The 13,454-nt window shown below is 37.6% G+C and overlaps 1 protein-coding gene across 1 annotated transcript in view; it reads left to right on the forward strand.

The window, feature by feature from the left end:
* The window catches only part of REPS1 (RALBP1 associated Eps domain containing 1), a 704,997-nt gene that overhangs the window by 121,118 nt on the left and 570,425 nt on the right, over window positions 1-13,454 (forward strand). Inside the window, 1 exon segment of the mRNA XM_053710662.1 lies at window positions 8,357-8,547. Coding sequence (XP_053566637.1) covers window positions 8,357-8,547 — 191 coding nt within the window.

A 13,454-nucleotide genomic window follows, 5' to 3' on the forward strand; every position in this document is an offset into this window, starting at 1 on the left:
CTGGGGGCTCTTCAAGCTCCTCCGTTTGAACCTATGCATTCTTTGGACATTAAATTACTTTCTTGGAAAGTTTTGTTCCTTTTGGCCATCTCTTCTGCCAGAAGAGTTTCTGAATTATCTGCTCTTTCTTGTGAGTCTCCTTTTCTGATTTTTCATCAGGATAAGGCGGTGTTGCGAACTTCTTTTAAATTTTTACCTAAGGTTGTGAATTCTAACAACATTAGTAGAGAAATTGTAGTTCCTTCATTATGTCCTAATCCTAAGAATTCTAAGGAGAAATCATTGCATTCTTTGGATGTAGTTAGAGCTTTGAAATATTATGTTGAAGCTACTAAGAATTTCCGAAAGACTTCTAGTCTATTTGTTATCTTTTCCGGTTCTAGAAAAGGTCAGAAGGCTTCTGCCATTTCTTTGGCATCTTGGTTGAAATCTTTAATTCATCATGCTTATGTCGAGTCGGGTAAAACTCCGCCTCAAAGGATTACAGCTCATTCTACTAGGTCAGTTTCTACTTCCTGGGCATTTAGGAATGAAACTTCGGTTGATCAGATTTGCAAAGCAGCAACTTGGTCTTCTTTGCATACTTTTACTAAATTCTACCATTTTGATGTGTTTTCTTCTTCTGAAGCTGTTTTTGGTAGAAAAGTACTTCAGGCAGCTGTTTCAGTTTGAATCTTCTGCTTATAATTTAAACTTTATTTTGGGTGTGGATTATTTTTCAGCGGAATTGGCTGTCTTTATTTTATCCCTCCCTCTCTAGTGACTCTTGCGTGGAAAGATTCACATCTTGGGTAGTCATTATCCCATACGTCACTAGCTCATGGACTCTTGCTAATTACATGAAAGAAAACCTAATGTATGTAAGAACTTACCTGATAAATTCATTTCTTTCATATTAGCAAGAGTCCATGAGGCCCACCCTTTTTTGTGGTGGTTATGATTTTTTTGTATAAAGCACAATTATTCCAATTCCTTATTTTTTATGCTTTCGCACTTTTTTCTTATCACCCCACTTCTTGGCTATTCGTTAAACTGATTTGTGGGTGTGGTGAGGGGTGTATTTATAGGCATTTTGAGGTTTGGGAAACTTTGCCCCTCCTGGTAGGAATGTATATCCCATACGTCACTAGCTCATGGACTCTTGCTAATATGAAAGAAATTAATTTATCAGGTAAGTTCTTACATAAATTATGTTTTCTTCCTGGATGGCCTCTCACCACCTAAAGATTAACATGTCCAAGACTGAGCTCCTTCTTATCCCCCCCTCAAGCTCTTTGCCGACTTCTGACTTCTCTATCCCTGTTGACTTCATCACCATTTCCCCATCGCTCCAAGTCCGCTGCTTCGGAATTACACTTGACTCAAATCTATCCTTCATCCCCCATATTCAATCGCTTTCTACATCCTGCCACAACCATCGCGGCAATCTTTCCAAGATTCGCCCTTTTCTGAGCGCTGACACCACAAAGCAAATAATCCACTCCCTTGTTTTTTCTCGACTTGACTACTGCAATAACCTACTCGCTGGCCTTCCTCTTTCCCGCCTCACTCCTCTTCAATCCATCCTCAATGCCTTGGCCAGGCTGATCCACCTTTCCCGTCGCTCTGTATCTGCTGCACCTCTCTGCAAGTCCCTTCATTGGCTCCCCATTCACAGCAGAATTAAATTCAAAATTCTCACCCTTACATACAAAGCTCTCACCAACGCCGCTCCCCTCTACCTATCCTCTCTAATACACAAGTATACTCCAGTCCGCCCACTAAGATCCAACAATGACCTGCTCCTTGCATCCATGACTATCACCTCCTCTCATGCTAGACTGCAGGACTTCTTTCGTGCAGCACCTACCCTCTGGAACACTCTTCCTCGTGCTGTCAGGCTTTGTCCTAATCTTTCTTCCTATAAATGTTCCCTGAAGACTTTTCTTTTCAGAGAAGCCTACCACCCAACTAAATAATAAATTAATTTCACTTACCTAACATTTCCCTCCTCTAACTCTGCATTAACATCTTTCTCAATCTTGCAGTCCTCACCTCCTGTTTCTCAACCTCTTACCCTTCTAGATTGTAAGTTCCCACGGGAATAGGGCCCTCAACCCCTCCTGTATGTGTTTGTAAATTTTGTCCTGTCTCTTAAAAGTCTTGTATTTTTATTTATATGAATTGTATCCATGGACAGCGCTTCGCAATATGTTACTGCTAGCTTGATAAGAAAAACACACGCTAGCACACTGAGAGGAAACCATTACGTGACCCACTCAGGAAGAAATAAAGACAGTTATGTAGGATACAGAGTACGCACAGATGTTGCAGGGTCTCTGGAAAGTCTCTTGGAAGTATAAACAGAGAACTGGGTTGAGACTCAGAAAAATGCAGATAATGTCCCTTTAAGTAGATTTGAAGGATTAGGCAATACAGTAGTCAGACAAAGCAATGGTCAATGTCACTTTAAGTAGGTTTGTAGGATTAGACGGCAGAGTGGTCAGACAAGCAATGGTCAACGTCCCTTTAAGCAGGTTTGTAGGATTAGGCAGCAGAGTGGTCAAACAAGCAATGATCAATGTCCCTTTAAGCAGGCTTGTAGTATTAGGCAGCAGAATGGTCAAACAAGCAAGGGGTCAAAATCCATCTGACAGGTTTAGGAATCAGGCAATAGAGTAGTCAGGCAAGCAAGGGGTCAATATCCAGCAGACAGGTTTAGGAATCAAGCAATAGAGTAGTCAGGCAAGCAAGGGCTCAATATCCAGCAGACAGGTTTAGAAATAGCAGGTACTCACAGAGCCACAATCAGGAACGAAGACTGACAAACGGGCCCCGAGGAAAAACTCCTGCCGGCATTTAAAGCCAGAGACGAGAGGAGGCGTGATGAGGAAGGAGGCGTGTCTGGAAGACAGCGTCACGTTACTAGGCAACGTGACGTGGCCAGAGCACAGAGGAGCCGCAGCGACACGGTGATGAACAGATCTTGAAAAATGTATAATTATAATGTATAATAATAATCAAGGTGGTGATTTGTTATATCCGGAAAGCACTTAAGGCAGTCATTGGAGGTGTCTAATGAGACTTTTCCTTTTCTTTTTTATTTGTAATGATGTTAATATCAACAGTTATATAAAGTTGGGGGGGGGTTAAAGATTTTGGATGATGGGGGGGAAAAATAAGGAGCTCATTTCTGGAGAGTTTTAGGTAAAGGTAGTGAGAGAACATCCAGGATGAATTATTAGAAAGACTGTTAGTGGAACGAGTTAGCAAGGAAGGGGTAGGTCTGGTGCAGAAAATGCAGCATGTCTGCTGAAAGAACAGGAATCAAACAGGGACTGTTGGTGCTTTAGCTTTTCAGTGCTGCTCCACATCAGGCTTTTCTCTTCAAACAGTGCTGTGGTCTGGCAGCACTGTGTACATTAAATACAGAGCAACTCTGCCAAGCAAATTGATGGATGATTGGCTCTCAGGGATTTTATTAAATGTAAGATGTTCTTGCGCGCAATGCACCTTTTTTATTACTTTATTTTTAGCTCATAGTTATGTGATGACAGATCAAGAGTAAAGGAAACAAATTTATTCAAGAGACATTTTAAAAACATTTTTTTTCTTCTCTGCAGCGAATTTGTAATGCAATATTCAACTGCTGCAATATGGGCAATTCCATGAAAACATGGACATGGGGCCTAAAATTTTAAAATTAACACAGATACCAGATTTGGCTTTGTCAGTTGAGGTGCTACATGGGACTTGAAACTATTAGGTTTCACTCGGATGAAAAAAAGATAAATGAGCAGGCTTTTACTTATTTGCATATAATGAAGGTGATTCAGTTACCAAAAAAGATACAAAAATTGTATTACTCCTAATTAAGTAATTAAAGCAAAAGGTGGTTCAACAAAATACTGACACAAGGGAGTGATCCTTTTTCCAACTCATTGATTCTGTTTTTGAATTGTCTATATTTTTGACCGACATGTTGGTGTTGTATCTTTCACTTGGATGTTATAAACTGTGTCTTTATTTCAGGTTGCAAAGCAACAAAATGTGATTAATTTCAAGGGGGGTGATTCTTTTCAATACCCACTGTATGTACCATAAAATTCAGGTTTGTATTAAAGTTCCTCAATGCAAGCTCAATACCAAAAGGAGGTGGTTCTAAGATATTTTTCCACCTTATAATTTGTGGCTGTGGAGTCATCCATTTGCTGGTAACGGAATAGTCACATTACTCTAAGTTCCCATTTTCAATGTTTAATTATTTTTTTCATTTGTTGCCTCCCTGATGAGGATGTTTATTGAACAGGAAGTGCAAAACATTTACACAGATCTGATCAACTGATTCCAAAGTCCCTTGGTAAATTGATTATTACAGACTGTGTGGTTGATGGAAAGGCTGTGGATGATGGGATTTGTAGCACATTCAAAAGATCTTTATGCCTTGGTACAAATGAATAGTGCTAAAGATTTTAATCGTTACCACCAAATGTTCAGAATATTAAAATCTTGTTCGTCAGTAAATAGCAGATTGATGAAAACTGTGGCATGTTAAAGGAAAACGGGGAAGTAGTATCTTCTTTGCCGCAAAAACATCAAACGTATTATGTTAAGCCAATGGGTAGAGGAATTGTAGAATACAAGCCATATCCCTCAAGCCGGATAAGAAAATACATAAATTTATGGACATGCACAATGAACCTTTTGGATGTTACAACAGAAAAAAACCAGAATAATAATCTTGGTGATTTTATTTTTATTGAATATGCAGGCAAACGGTGTGTAAAGAAGTTTGTAGCTCTGGTACTTGCTGTCGATTAATTAAAACTTGAAGTTTTGTCCCTTAGGAAGCAAAATTCTGCAGGAAGTACATTTATTTTTTCACCAAGAAAGGACAGATATTATGAAGATAAAACACAAGTGCTGAAGTTATTGTAGAACCTCAATATTGATAAGACAGCGTTATTATTTTAATTGTCCTATTCCAGAAGCTGAATAAATCTACATATCAAGAATGAATGTCTGATTGATTACTACATTTCTTATTTTGAATTTGTTTGTATTACTTTAGAGTCCTTATTATCTTAATTCATATTATATGTTAAAGCAAAAGTTTCTTTTTAAAATGATCCAAGTCTATGTTTATAAATGTTTATAAATTTGTTCTATAAGACACTGTAAAACAGAAATTTTAATCTGCCAATTTATAATAAATATTACTCTTCAATTACAATTCCCTGATATTGACTGGGTATTTCCATTACTTTATAAAAAAAAATAGGTACAGGGTTAAACAAGCTGTCAACTTTTGCCAAATTTATGTTCAAGAATCTCCCAAATGTCACCATCATATAATAAAATTATTAAAATCTAGAGGTAATTCTGTAAGTTGCATTTATTGATTTTATATTAACACTTGAAATACGTAGGAGCCGATTTAACAACTGTCGGACGGACATGATCCGCCGTAGTGGATCATGTCTGCCTGACATCGATAAATGCCCACAGCATATACTGTCGGCATTTATCATTGTGCAATACTTTCTTGGGAAATGCTTGTGCAATACCGACCCCTGCACATTTGCGGCCAATCGCCCGCTAGTAGGGGGTGTCAATAATCCCGATCATATCCAATCGGGATTATTGCTATCCGCCACCTCGGAGGTGGTGGATGAGTTAAGGAGCAGCGGTCTTATGACCGCTGCTTTTTAACTCTTGTTTCCAGCAATCTGGAAACTACCAGGGTAGATAGCAGCATCCGCTGCTTCGTAAATCTACCCCCATGTCTCATGACTGGTGATTCTGTTACCAGTTTTCAAAGGGGATCATCTTACGAAGGATAACTCATACTTAATAATATTTACATTGTTTTGATAGTATTTTAGATGGGCTTCATTGTGAGCTATTGGATTATGATGATTTATTGACAATAGTGTTGGAAATAGTGTAATGAAATGTAGTTTTTAACTGTAAAAAGGTGATTCCGTTACTCATTTTTGGTTAGAAGAAGTGTAGAGATAAGAGAGAAGTAATGCTGCTAAGGTTAAGAGGTTAAAGTGATGGTAAACTTTAAATAGTCAAATGCCATAAATGTAATCTTTGCCATTAAAAGTATGTGTACCTTCTTTTTGTTTTTAATCCATCCGTGAAAGGGTTAAATTAGTTCATATAATAACGCTTCTAATACAATGTTATGCCGGTCCACATGGGTGAACCTCTTCTTCTTTTTTTTATTTTTTGAAAAACCCAGTGAACATCCAATCAACGTGTGTCATTTGACGATTTTGAAGTCCAGGCCCTTTAAAATCCTTAGAAAGCCTATGTAGAGAGTGGGTGAGACCGCTCTATATACATCACAGCCCAGATAAAAGATTAAATGAAGGGGCGTAGGAACAGACAATACCAATTAGGATTATAAATCTTTTATTATAAAACATATGTATACACTTTTAAAAAAAAAAGTGGTTTTACTTGCAAACTAATATTTTTTTTTAATGGCAACATTCTTATAGGCTGAAGTTTACCATCACTTTAAGAGCAAGTTCAACATGAGCTTTTAGTGACGAAAATAAGCTGAACAGTAAAACTTTCTCCAATGTCGCGGTAACTGAAATAATGAGCGTTTGAGACTCTGCAAGAGGCACCTACAGTATATAACATTTACCTGATTTTTAGTGTTGTAGAAGAAAATGAGGATTGTATGTATGTATCAACCGTGAGGGTCTCAAGGCACTGCTCAATTTATCAACCTCAGAAGGATGAAAGGCTGAGTGGACCTCACCGGGGATCGAACCTGCAACCCTTGAGTTGCTACAGAGCTCAGCCACAGTGCCTTAGCATGCTGAGCTATCTGTCTGTCATTCAGAAGAAGGGCTTCCCCTCCAAAGTGCTTCAAAATAAGGGTTTCAAGGCTTTCTAGCTGCTACATAGGGAGAAAAGGTCTATGCCACAGGTTTTCAAACCTGTTCTCAGACCTCCCTAACAGGCCATTGTTTGAGGATATTTGAACGGGCGCACAGGTGAAATAATCAGCTGATTAGTAAACATGGTTATTTTACCCAATCTTGTCATGCATGATACACTAAGGAGGAGTACCTGGTTGATACCTGGATCAGCTACCCAGCAGAGGTGGTATTGTGTTCTCAGCTTTGCCAGGTTAAAGCTGAACTATTCTTTGTGTGGAATCTGTGTTTAAGGAATGTTGTTGTCTTAAGACCCCCCTCGTCCCCCCTCCTCCAGGTGCATGGTATTTCCTTATACTGTGAGTTAAGATAGGCTATGAATGGTTGAATTTTCGTAAATTATCACAAGGGTGGTGTCCTTGACAAGACAAAGAAGAAACTGGGTTATAACTTAATGTTTCAGAGAAAGTAGGCAGAACTTGCCTGGGACCAGAAGCTCAGTGAGTTCTCCACATATCTACAGGAATTTTGTAATCTGTTTAACGATTAGATATTGTGTTTGTTTATTCTGTCCTATTTTATTTTAAAGAACGATATCTTTGCACGTATCTTGTTATTGAGAATGTTTTTTATAATTTGGCACTGTGTAAACTGGTATTGGTATTTTTGTTATTAAACATATAGTGTTGTGGGCCGCAACAGAAGCGATACCCCTTCCCCTTACTTTATTTCATATGCCAACGTTTCTGTCAGGTGATGCACTCTTACCATGTTGATGACCTAATAGTCACCTAGTTATTCTTCTCCGTCTAATGAGACGTCACTTGATAAACATGGGATGAGACAGAGGCTCCATTAGAGCCCCCTGCCAAATCCCCCCCCCCCAGCAATTTAATTGCTGCGGCAGGTTATAATTATTTCTATGGTAACCATATGCGTCTTAGAGACACAGGTGACTTCTTAATTTGAAAGGGCTAGTCTTTTTCAACCCTTGTTCCTCTAAGTTGTGTGGAGAGATAAATGAACTCCAAAAAATCCTCCCATTCACGACACTACCAATGAAAAAACTGTCTCTGTCCCTGGACATTTCCTCTCTTTGGGCCTAGTTCCTCCTTATTTTCAAATACCCCAGTGAACAGAACTGCTATGTGGAAGAGAATGACACAATGGCACAGTGTTGTTCTCTACATTCCCTGCTCTGTTTGCTTTTTATGAGCCATAGATTAACTATTTTATGAAAATCTGTTTATTTTCTTATTTTTTTGTATATATGTATGAAAGTAATTACTACTTGTTTACAGTGTTCTCATTTTGCTTGCATTGTATTTGTAGTAATGTTATATTTATGGGGAAAAGTTGCATTTTCTGTCTCAACATTGTTAAATCATTTATGCTATATAATGAATTATGCCAAAGCTTTCATTTCTAGAACAATTTTCTAATTTGTGTAATGAATAGCTTTCTGTTTACTACAGTAAAGGACCTACCTCTGCCAAAATTTCTGGTGTCAAAGAACGAGTTAGACTCAAGACATCCACACAATGTAGAAGGAGAAAACTCTGCCTCTCACTCAGCAGTTATCCCTCCTCCACCTGGAAGAGTACAAACCAAAAAAGGCTCTGTTAGCCATGATGTTACTCCGGCACGTGTTCCAGCAGAGCAACAGGTAACAAAGCTATGCACATGCAATAAATTCAGAACTATTAAATGTAGTTTTTAACATCCAGACATTTACATGTTGTTTCATGAAGGTAGTTGGATAATGTTCTTTCATAGAAACAGAAGCAGTGAATTAAGATGGGGGGTTTGCTATCTCCAGTATTCAGACCTATTAACAGGCTAGATTTTACAATTCTCTTTGATTGGAGCTGTTTAGCAGCTAATATAGTGCTGTACATCCGGAATATGTAGCTTTTAAAAGGGTTGCTTAGGACTGGATTTTAGAAACCCTGTTTTAAAGAAATATTCAAATGTTTCCAGCTAATGATGGCAGCTAATACAAAATTTTACAAATGTTATCATGATTCTGATTTTTTTTTTCCATAGACAGGCTCCTCTGTATATGATTATAGTGGATTGCATGAGTATTCATCCCTTGATAATGTACATTTTTGTTATATTATAATCTGGAATAAAAAATGGGGGGTCTCCATCAAGATTCTAAAAACATTGTTACACAATATTGATAATGGAAAAAATCTGCCTTTCCCAGTTTATGCCTGTTCTTATGGAGTGATGTGAATAGTAGGATAGTTATTTAAAAAGACAATAAACACTTTGAGATTGCAATATAACATGCTTAATTATGCGATGCATTTTCATTAGTTATTTTCCTGTAATTTAAGTCTACGCATGTAAAATTTAGCCTGGTGTGGTTGGAACCATAATGCTTTGTGGCTAGAGGACAGGTTATTACGCATTGTCAGGGATACAAGCAAGATCTGAGTACCAGGCCTTAGGAGAAGAGGAGGCGCTCAGATGACGGTTCAGATGTTGGAAAATGAAATGTGGCACATTGTACAGGCTTCTTTCCTGGCTCCCCTAAAGGTGCATGGAGGAAGTGGGCTGGCTGTAAGCGCAATGCTGGCAGCAGCTAACAGAGAGGTCAGGACATGGAGGGGTGGATAAGGGGTCCTTGCAGCCAGGATTATTCTCCTCAAATGAGATTTGCAGGCATTGTGTTCTGCTGGAGTTTTGCTGCTGCACAGGGAGTGCAAGCAGGATAGAGGGGTAGAAGGAGCTTGCTGAAGGTAACACACCGGGAGATGTACTAAGGGTCAAGGATAGCAGTGGGGTTGTGTTTAAAAAGTCCTGTCTGCTCGCATTAGTCTTGCATTTATCAGAGTAACATTATTTAGAGATATAGTGAATGTGTGTGTGATGTATGTATGTATGTATGTGTGTGTATATAATATATATATATATATATATATATATATATATATATATATATATATATATATATATGTGTGTATGTGTATGTAAAAAAAACAAAAAACAAAAGAACATCAAGATTATATTTAAACACACAATTTGTAAGTAAGCTCACAATGTTCAAATTAATATCATGATTTTAACAATCAGATTAAAAATGTCTCGACTTTTCAAACATTTGAATTTTTTTAAAACAACAAAACAAAAATGGTTGTGTTTTATTATGGCGTAAAAATTTTAAAAGATGACATAACAAAATATACATATCCCATGGATGCCTGAACAATACATGGCTCCTCAATTTGTGAGTTGGCTCATAGATTTTGAAAATATTTGTCAAGCACTGCATAAGTTTTTTTCTTCTTCTTCATGTAATTGGCAAGAGTCCATGAGCTAGTGACGTATGGGATATACAATCCTACCAGGATGGGCAAAGTTTCCCAAACCTCAGAATGCCTATAAACACACCCCTCACCACACCCACAATTCTGTTTTACAAACTTTGCCTCCTATGGAGGTGGTGAAGTAAGTTTTTGTGCTTGATTTTTATAATTTATTCTGTGATAAGCGCTTCTAAGCATTCTGAAGCCCAATTCCTCTCAGAGTACAGTGTTTGTCAGAGGGATGTGAAGAGAGTATCGCCTATTTGATTTGATGGTTTTCCTTGCGGGAAATCTTTTCAAGGGTTCTCTTATCGGTCGTAGGGATTAATCTCCTACCTTAATTTTTAGATCGACGATGTACTCTTATATACCATTACTTCTACTCTTGCTAAACGTACTACTATTCCTATGGAAGATAGTACTTCTTTTAAGGATCCTTTAGATAGGAAGATTGAATCTTATCTAAGGAAAGCTTATTTACATTCTGGCTATATGCTCAGACCTGCCATTTCTATGGCTGATGTTGCAACTGCATCAACTTTTTGGTTGGATAGCTTAGCACAACAGGAAAAAGACTCAGATTTGCATAGCATTGTTCGTTTGCTTCAACATGCTAATCATTTTATCTGTGATGTTATTTTTGATATCATCAAGATTAATGTTAAATCTATGTCTTTGGCTATTTTAGCTAGAGGAGCTTTAAGGCTCAAATCATGGAATGCTGACATGGTATCTAAATCTAGGTTACTATCTCTATCATTCCAGGGTAATAATTTGTTTGGTTCTCAGTTGGATTCTATTATTTTCCACTATTACTGAGGGGAAGGGAGTTTTTTTGCCTCAAGATAAAGTCTAAAGCTTCTAATCGTTTTCGTTCCTTTTGTCAGAATAGAGAAAACCACTCCTCCTAAAGACTCTGGCTCCAATTGGAAGCCATCCTCGAGTTGGAATAAATCAACGCCTTACAAGAAACCAAAGCCAGCCCCCAAGACTGCATGAAGGTGTGGCCCTCGAACCAGTTCTGCTGGTGGGGGGGCATATTGAAACTATCTCAAGACGTTTGGGCAGGTTTCATTCAGAATCATTGGATTCCGAATATTGTCTCTCAGGGGTATTGAATAAGTTTCAGAATAAGACCTCCTGTGAGAAGATTTTTTCTCTCTCTCACGTTCCAACAAATCATGTGAAAGCTCAGGCTTTTCTAAAGTGTGTTTCAGATCTAGAGCTTTCAGGAGTAATTGCACCAGTTCCAATTCTTGAACAGGGTTTTTATTTAAATCTATTCATTGTCCCGAAGAAGGAAAATTCTTTCAGACCAGTTCTGGATCTGAAGTTTTTGAATCATTTTGTAAGGGTCCCAACTTTCAAGATGGTGACTATAAGGACTATTCTGCCTTTTTTTTTTTGGAAAATAATTTTTTTATTGAAGTTAAAGCATATATCATCTAAACAAAGACTCGCCCTAAGGCAAAAGTTACAACAGAGAGAATAATACATTGTCTATACAGAAGCATTATTGAGAAAGCAATATGCACATACAGCAAGAAAAAAAATACATTTCAAGTCTGGTTATGAAGATAGACAACATCTTTGGCGAGATAAAATAGAACTTCTTTTTCTATTATCAGCGTATGAACTCCACATTCTAGTAAAATATTACCAAATACCAAAATATCAGCCTGTGGAGGTTTAACATAAATATCAGCCACTCTTGGGCCGAGATATATAGGGGGAGGGGGATATTCAGCGGGTAAGCACCGCTATATGTATAGGAAAAGGGATGGGAGGACGGAGCCATATATAAATGTAAGTAGCATAGGGTACCAGGAGTGGGCTTAGGAGTGCACGAACGTAGTGACCGTAGGCCTGGCAGCTGGGTTACTAAAAAGATAAATTAGATATGTCTTGGAAAATTTGTCTACTTAGTAGTAGGTATTGAGGCGTAGTGGCATCTTAACTCAAGGTGGAGTAGCTAAATAGTGGCAAAAGGCTACTCTGCTGATTCATTCAGGGAGACTCAAACGTTACAAAAATAAGCTATAAAGAAATGCATACATGTCACAATGATAGCAATTCACATAGGTGTTCAGGACTGACCTAAAGAGTAATGAGACAGGTAATATATAAACTTATCCAAACATTGCGTATCCAACTTGTCCAATAGCTGAAATGGAGTATGATACATAATATACATTTCCACATAACCTTTAAGAAGATGATAAACAGTTATGTCTTGTAAATATAAGATGACTCTTTTTTTTTTTTCTTTTATAGAAGCTATACTCATAAAACACAGGCCTTAATAGTAAATAGGTTAATATATAACAGCAGTAAGAGGGGGGTGATTGCATCTGTCTAACTAGTGTGGGATACAGGACAAACCTGGGCATGCCACATTGTTTATACTATACACTTAAATACTCATATACACACAGTAGGTGATAAATATACCTTGCATATAGTTGTTATGATATCAGTATAGAGACTCACCAATAAGCTGCATGACACAGGAAGGTTTAAGTAAGCTGTATTAAGGCAAAAATTATTTAAGTAATGCTCAGACTTTTAGAGCTGGGAAGAGCCTAGGTAGCTCTGAAACTATACTCAAGTGAGGGGTAATAAATATTAGAACTAATGTAGAGCATTAGTCATAGCGATATAATATAGAACTTAACCTCCTATACCTAAGTTATAATTGGTCTATGGGGGTGTTATTAATATAATATTGGCAATCACCATATATAGACAAAGTCTGAAGCAAGTTGACTATTTTAAACCCTGTCAGGGGCTAACTAGATACACGTAGGATCTTCAGCAAATGTCATGCATTCTCAAAGAAAGCTCCCTATGTTGTATTCCTATAGTAACTTATGCTTAAATTTTCCAATAAGGGGGTGCATTGTTAAATAGACTAGCAACCGCCAGATAGTGTCTAGATGTCTCCTCTACACCATAAAAAAGAAGGTAGTAATATAGTGTCACATTTAAGCAATGGTTAAACCATATTTTGTAATATGTAATCTAGAGTGTGAGAGTAAGAGCCATTGTTCCAGTGAGAGACCTCTTTTTAGATACTAGAGAGAGGTATAGAGGGTTTAATACAACTATGAACAAAGCTTAATGTAATACATTGCTCAGTCCTAAAGTTCATACTGTAAAGTCATCAAAAATATCTGTGCAGCATTGTAATGTGCATAGTGGGTATAGATGGTCTGTCTATAAGATGCATATCGGTAGATTCCAACTGAGTAAATAT

Source organism: Bombina bombina, chromosome 4 (assembly GCF_027579735.1).
Source record: "Bombina bombina isolate aBomBom1 chromosome 4, aBomBom1.pri, whole genome shotgun sequence".
Classification (NCBI taxonomy): Eukaryota; Metazoa; Chordata; class Amphibia; order Anura; family Bombinatoridae; genus Bombina; species Bombina bombina.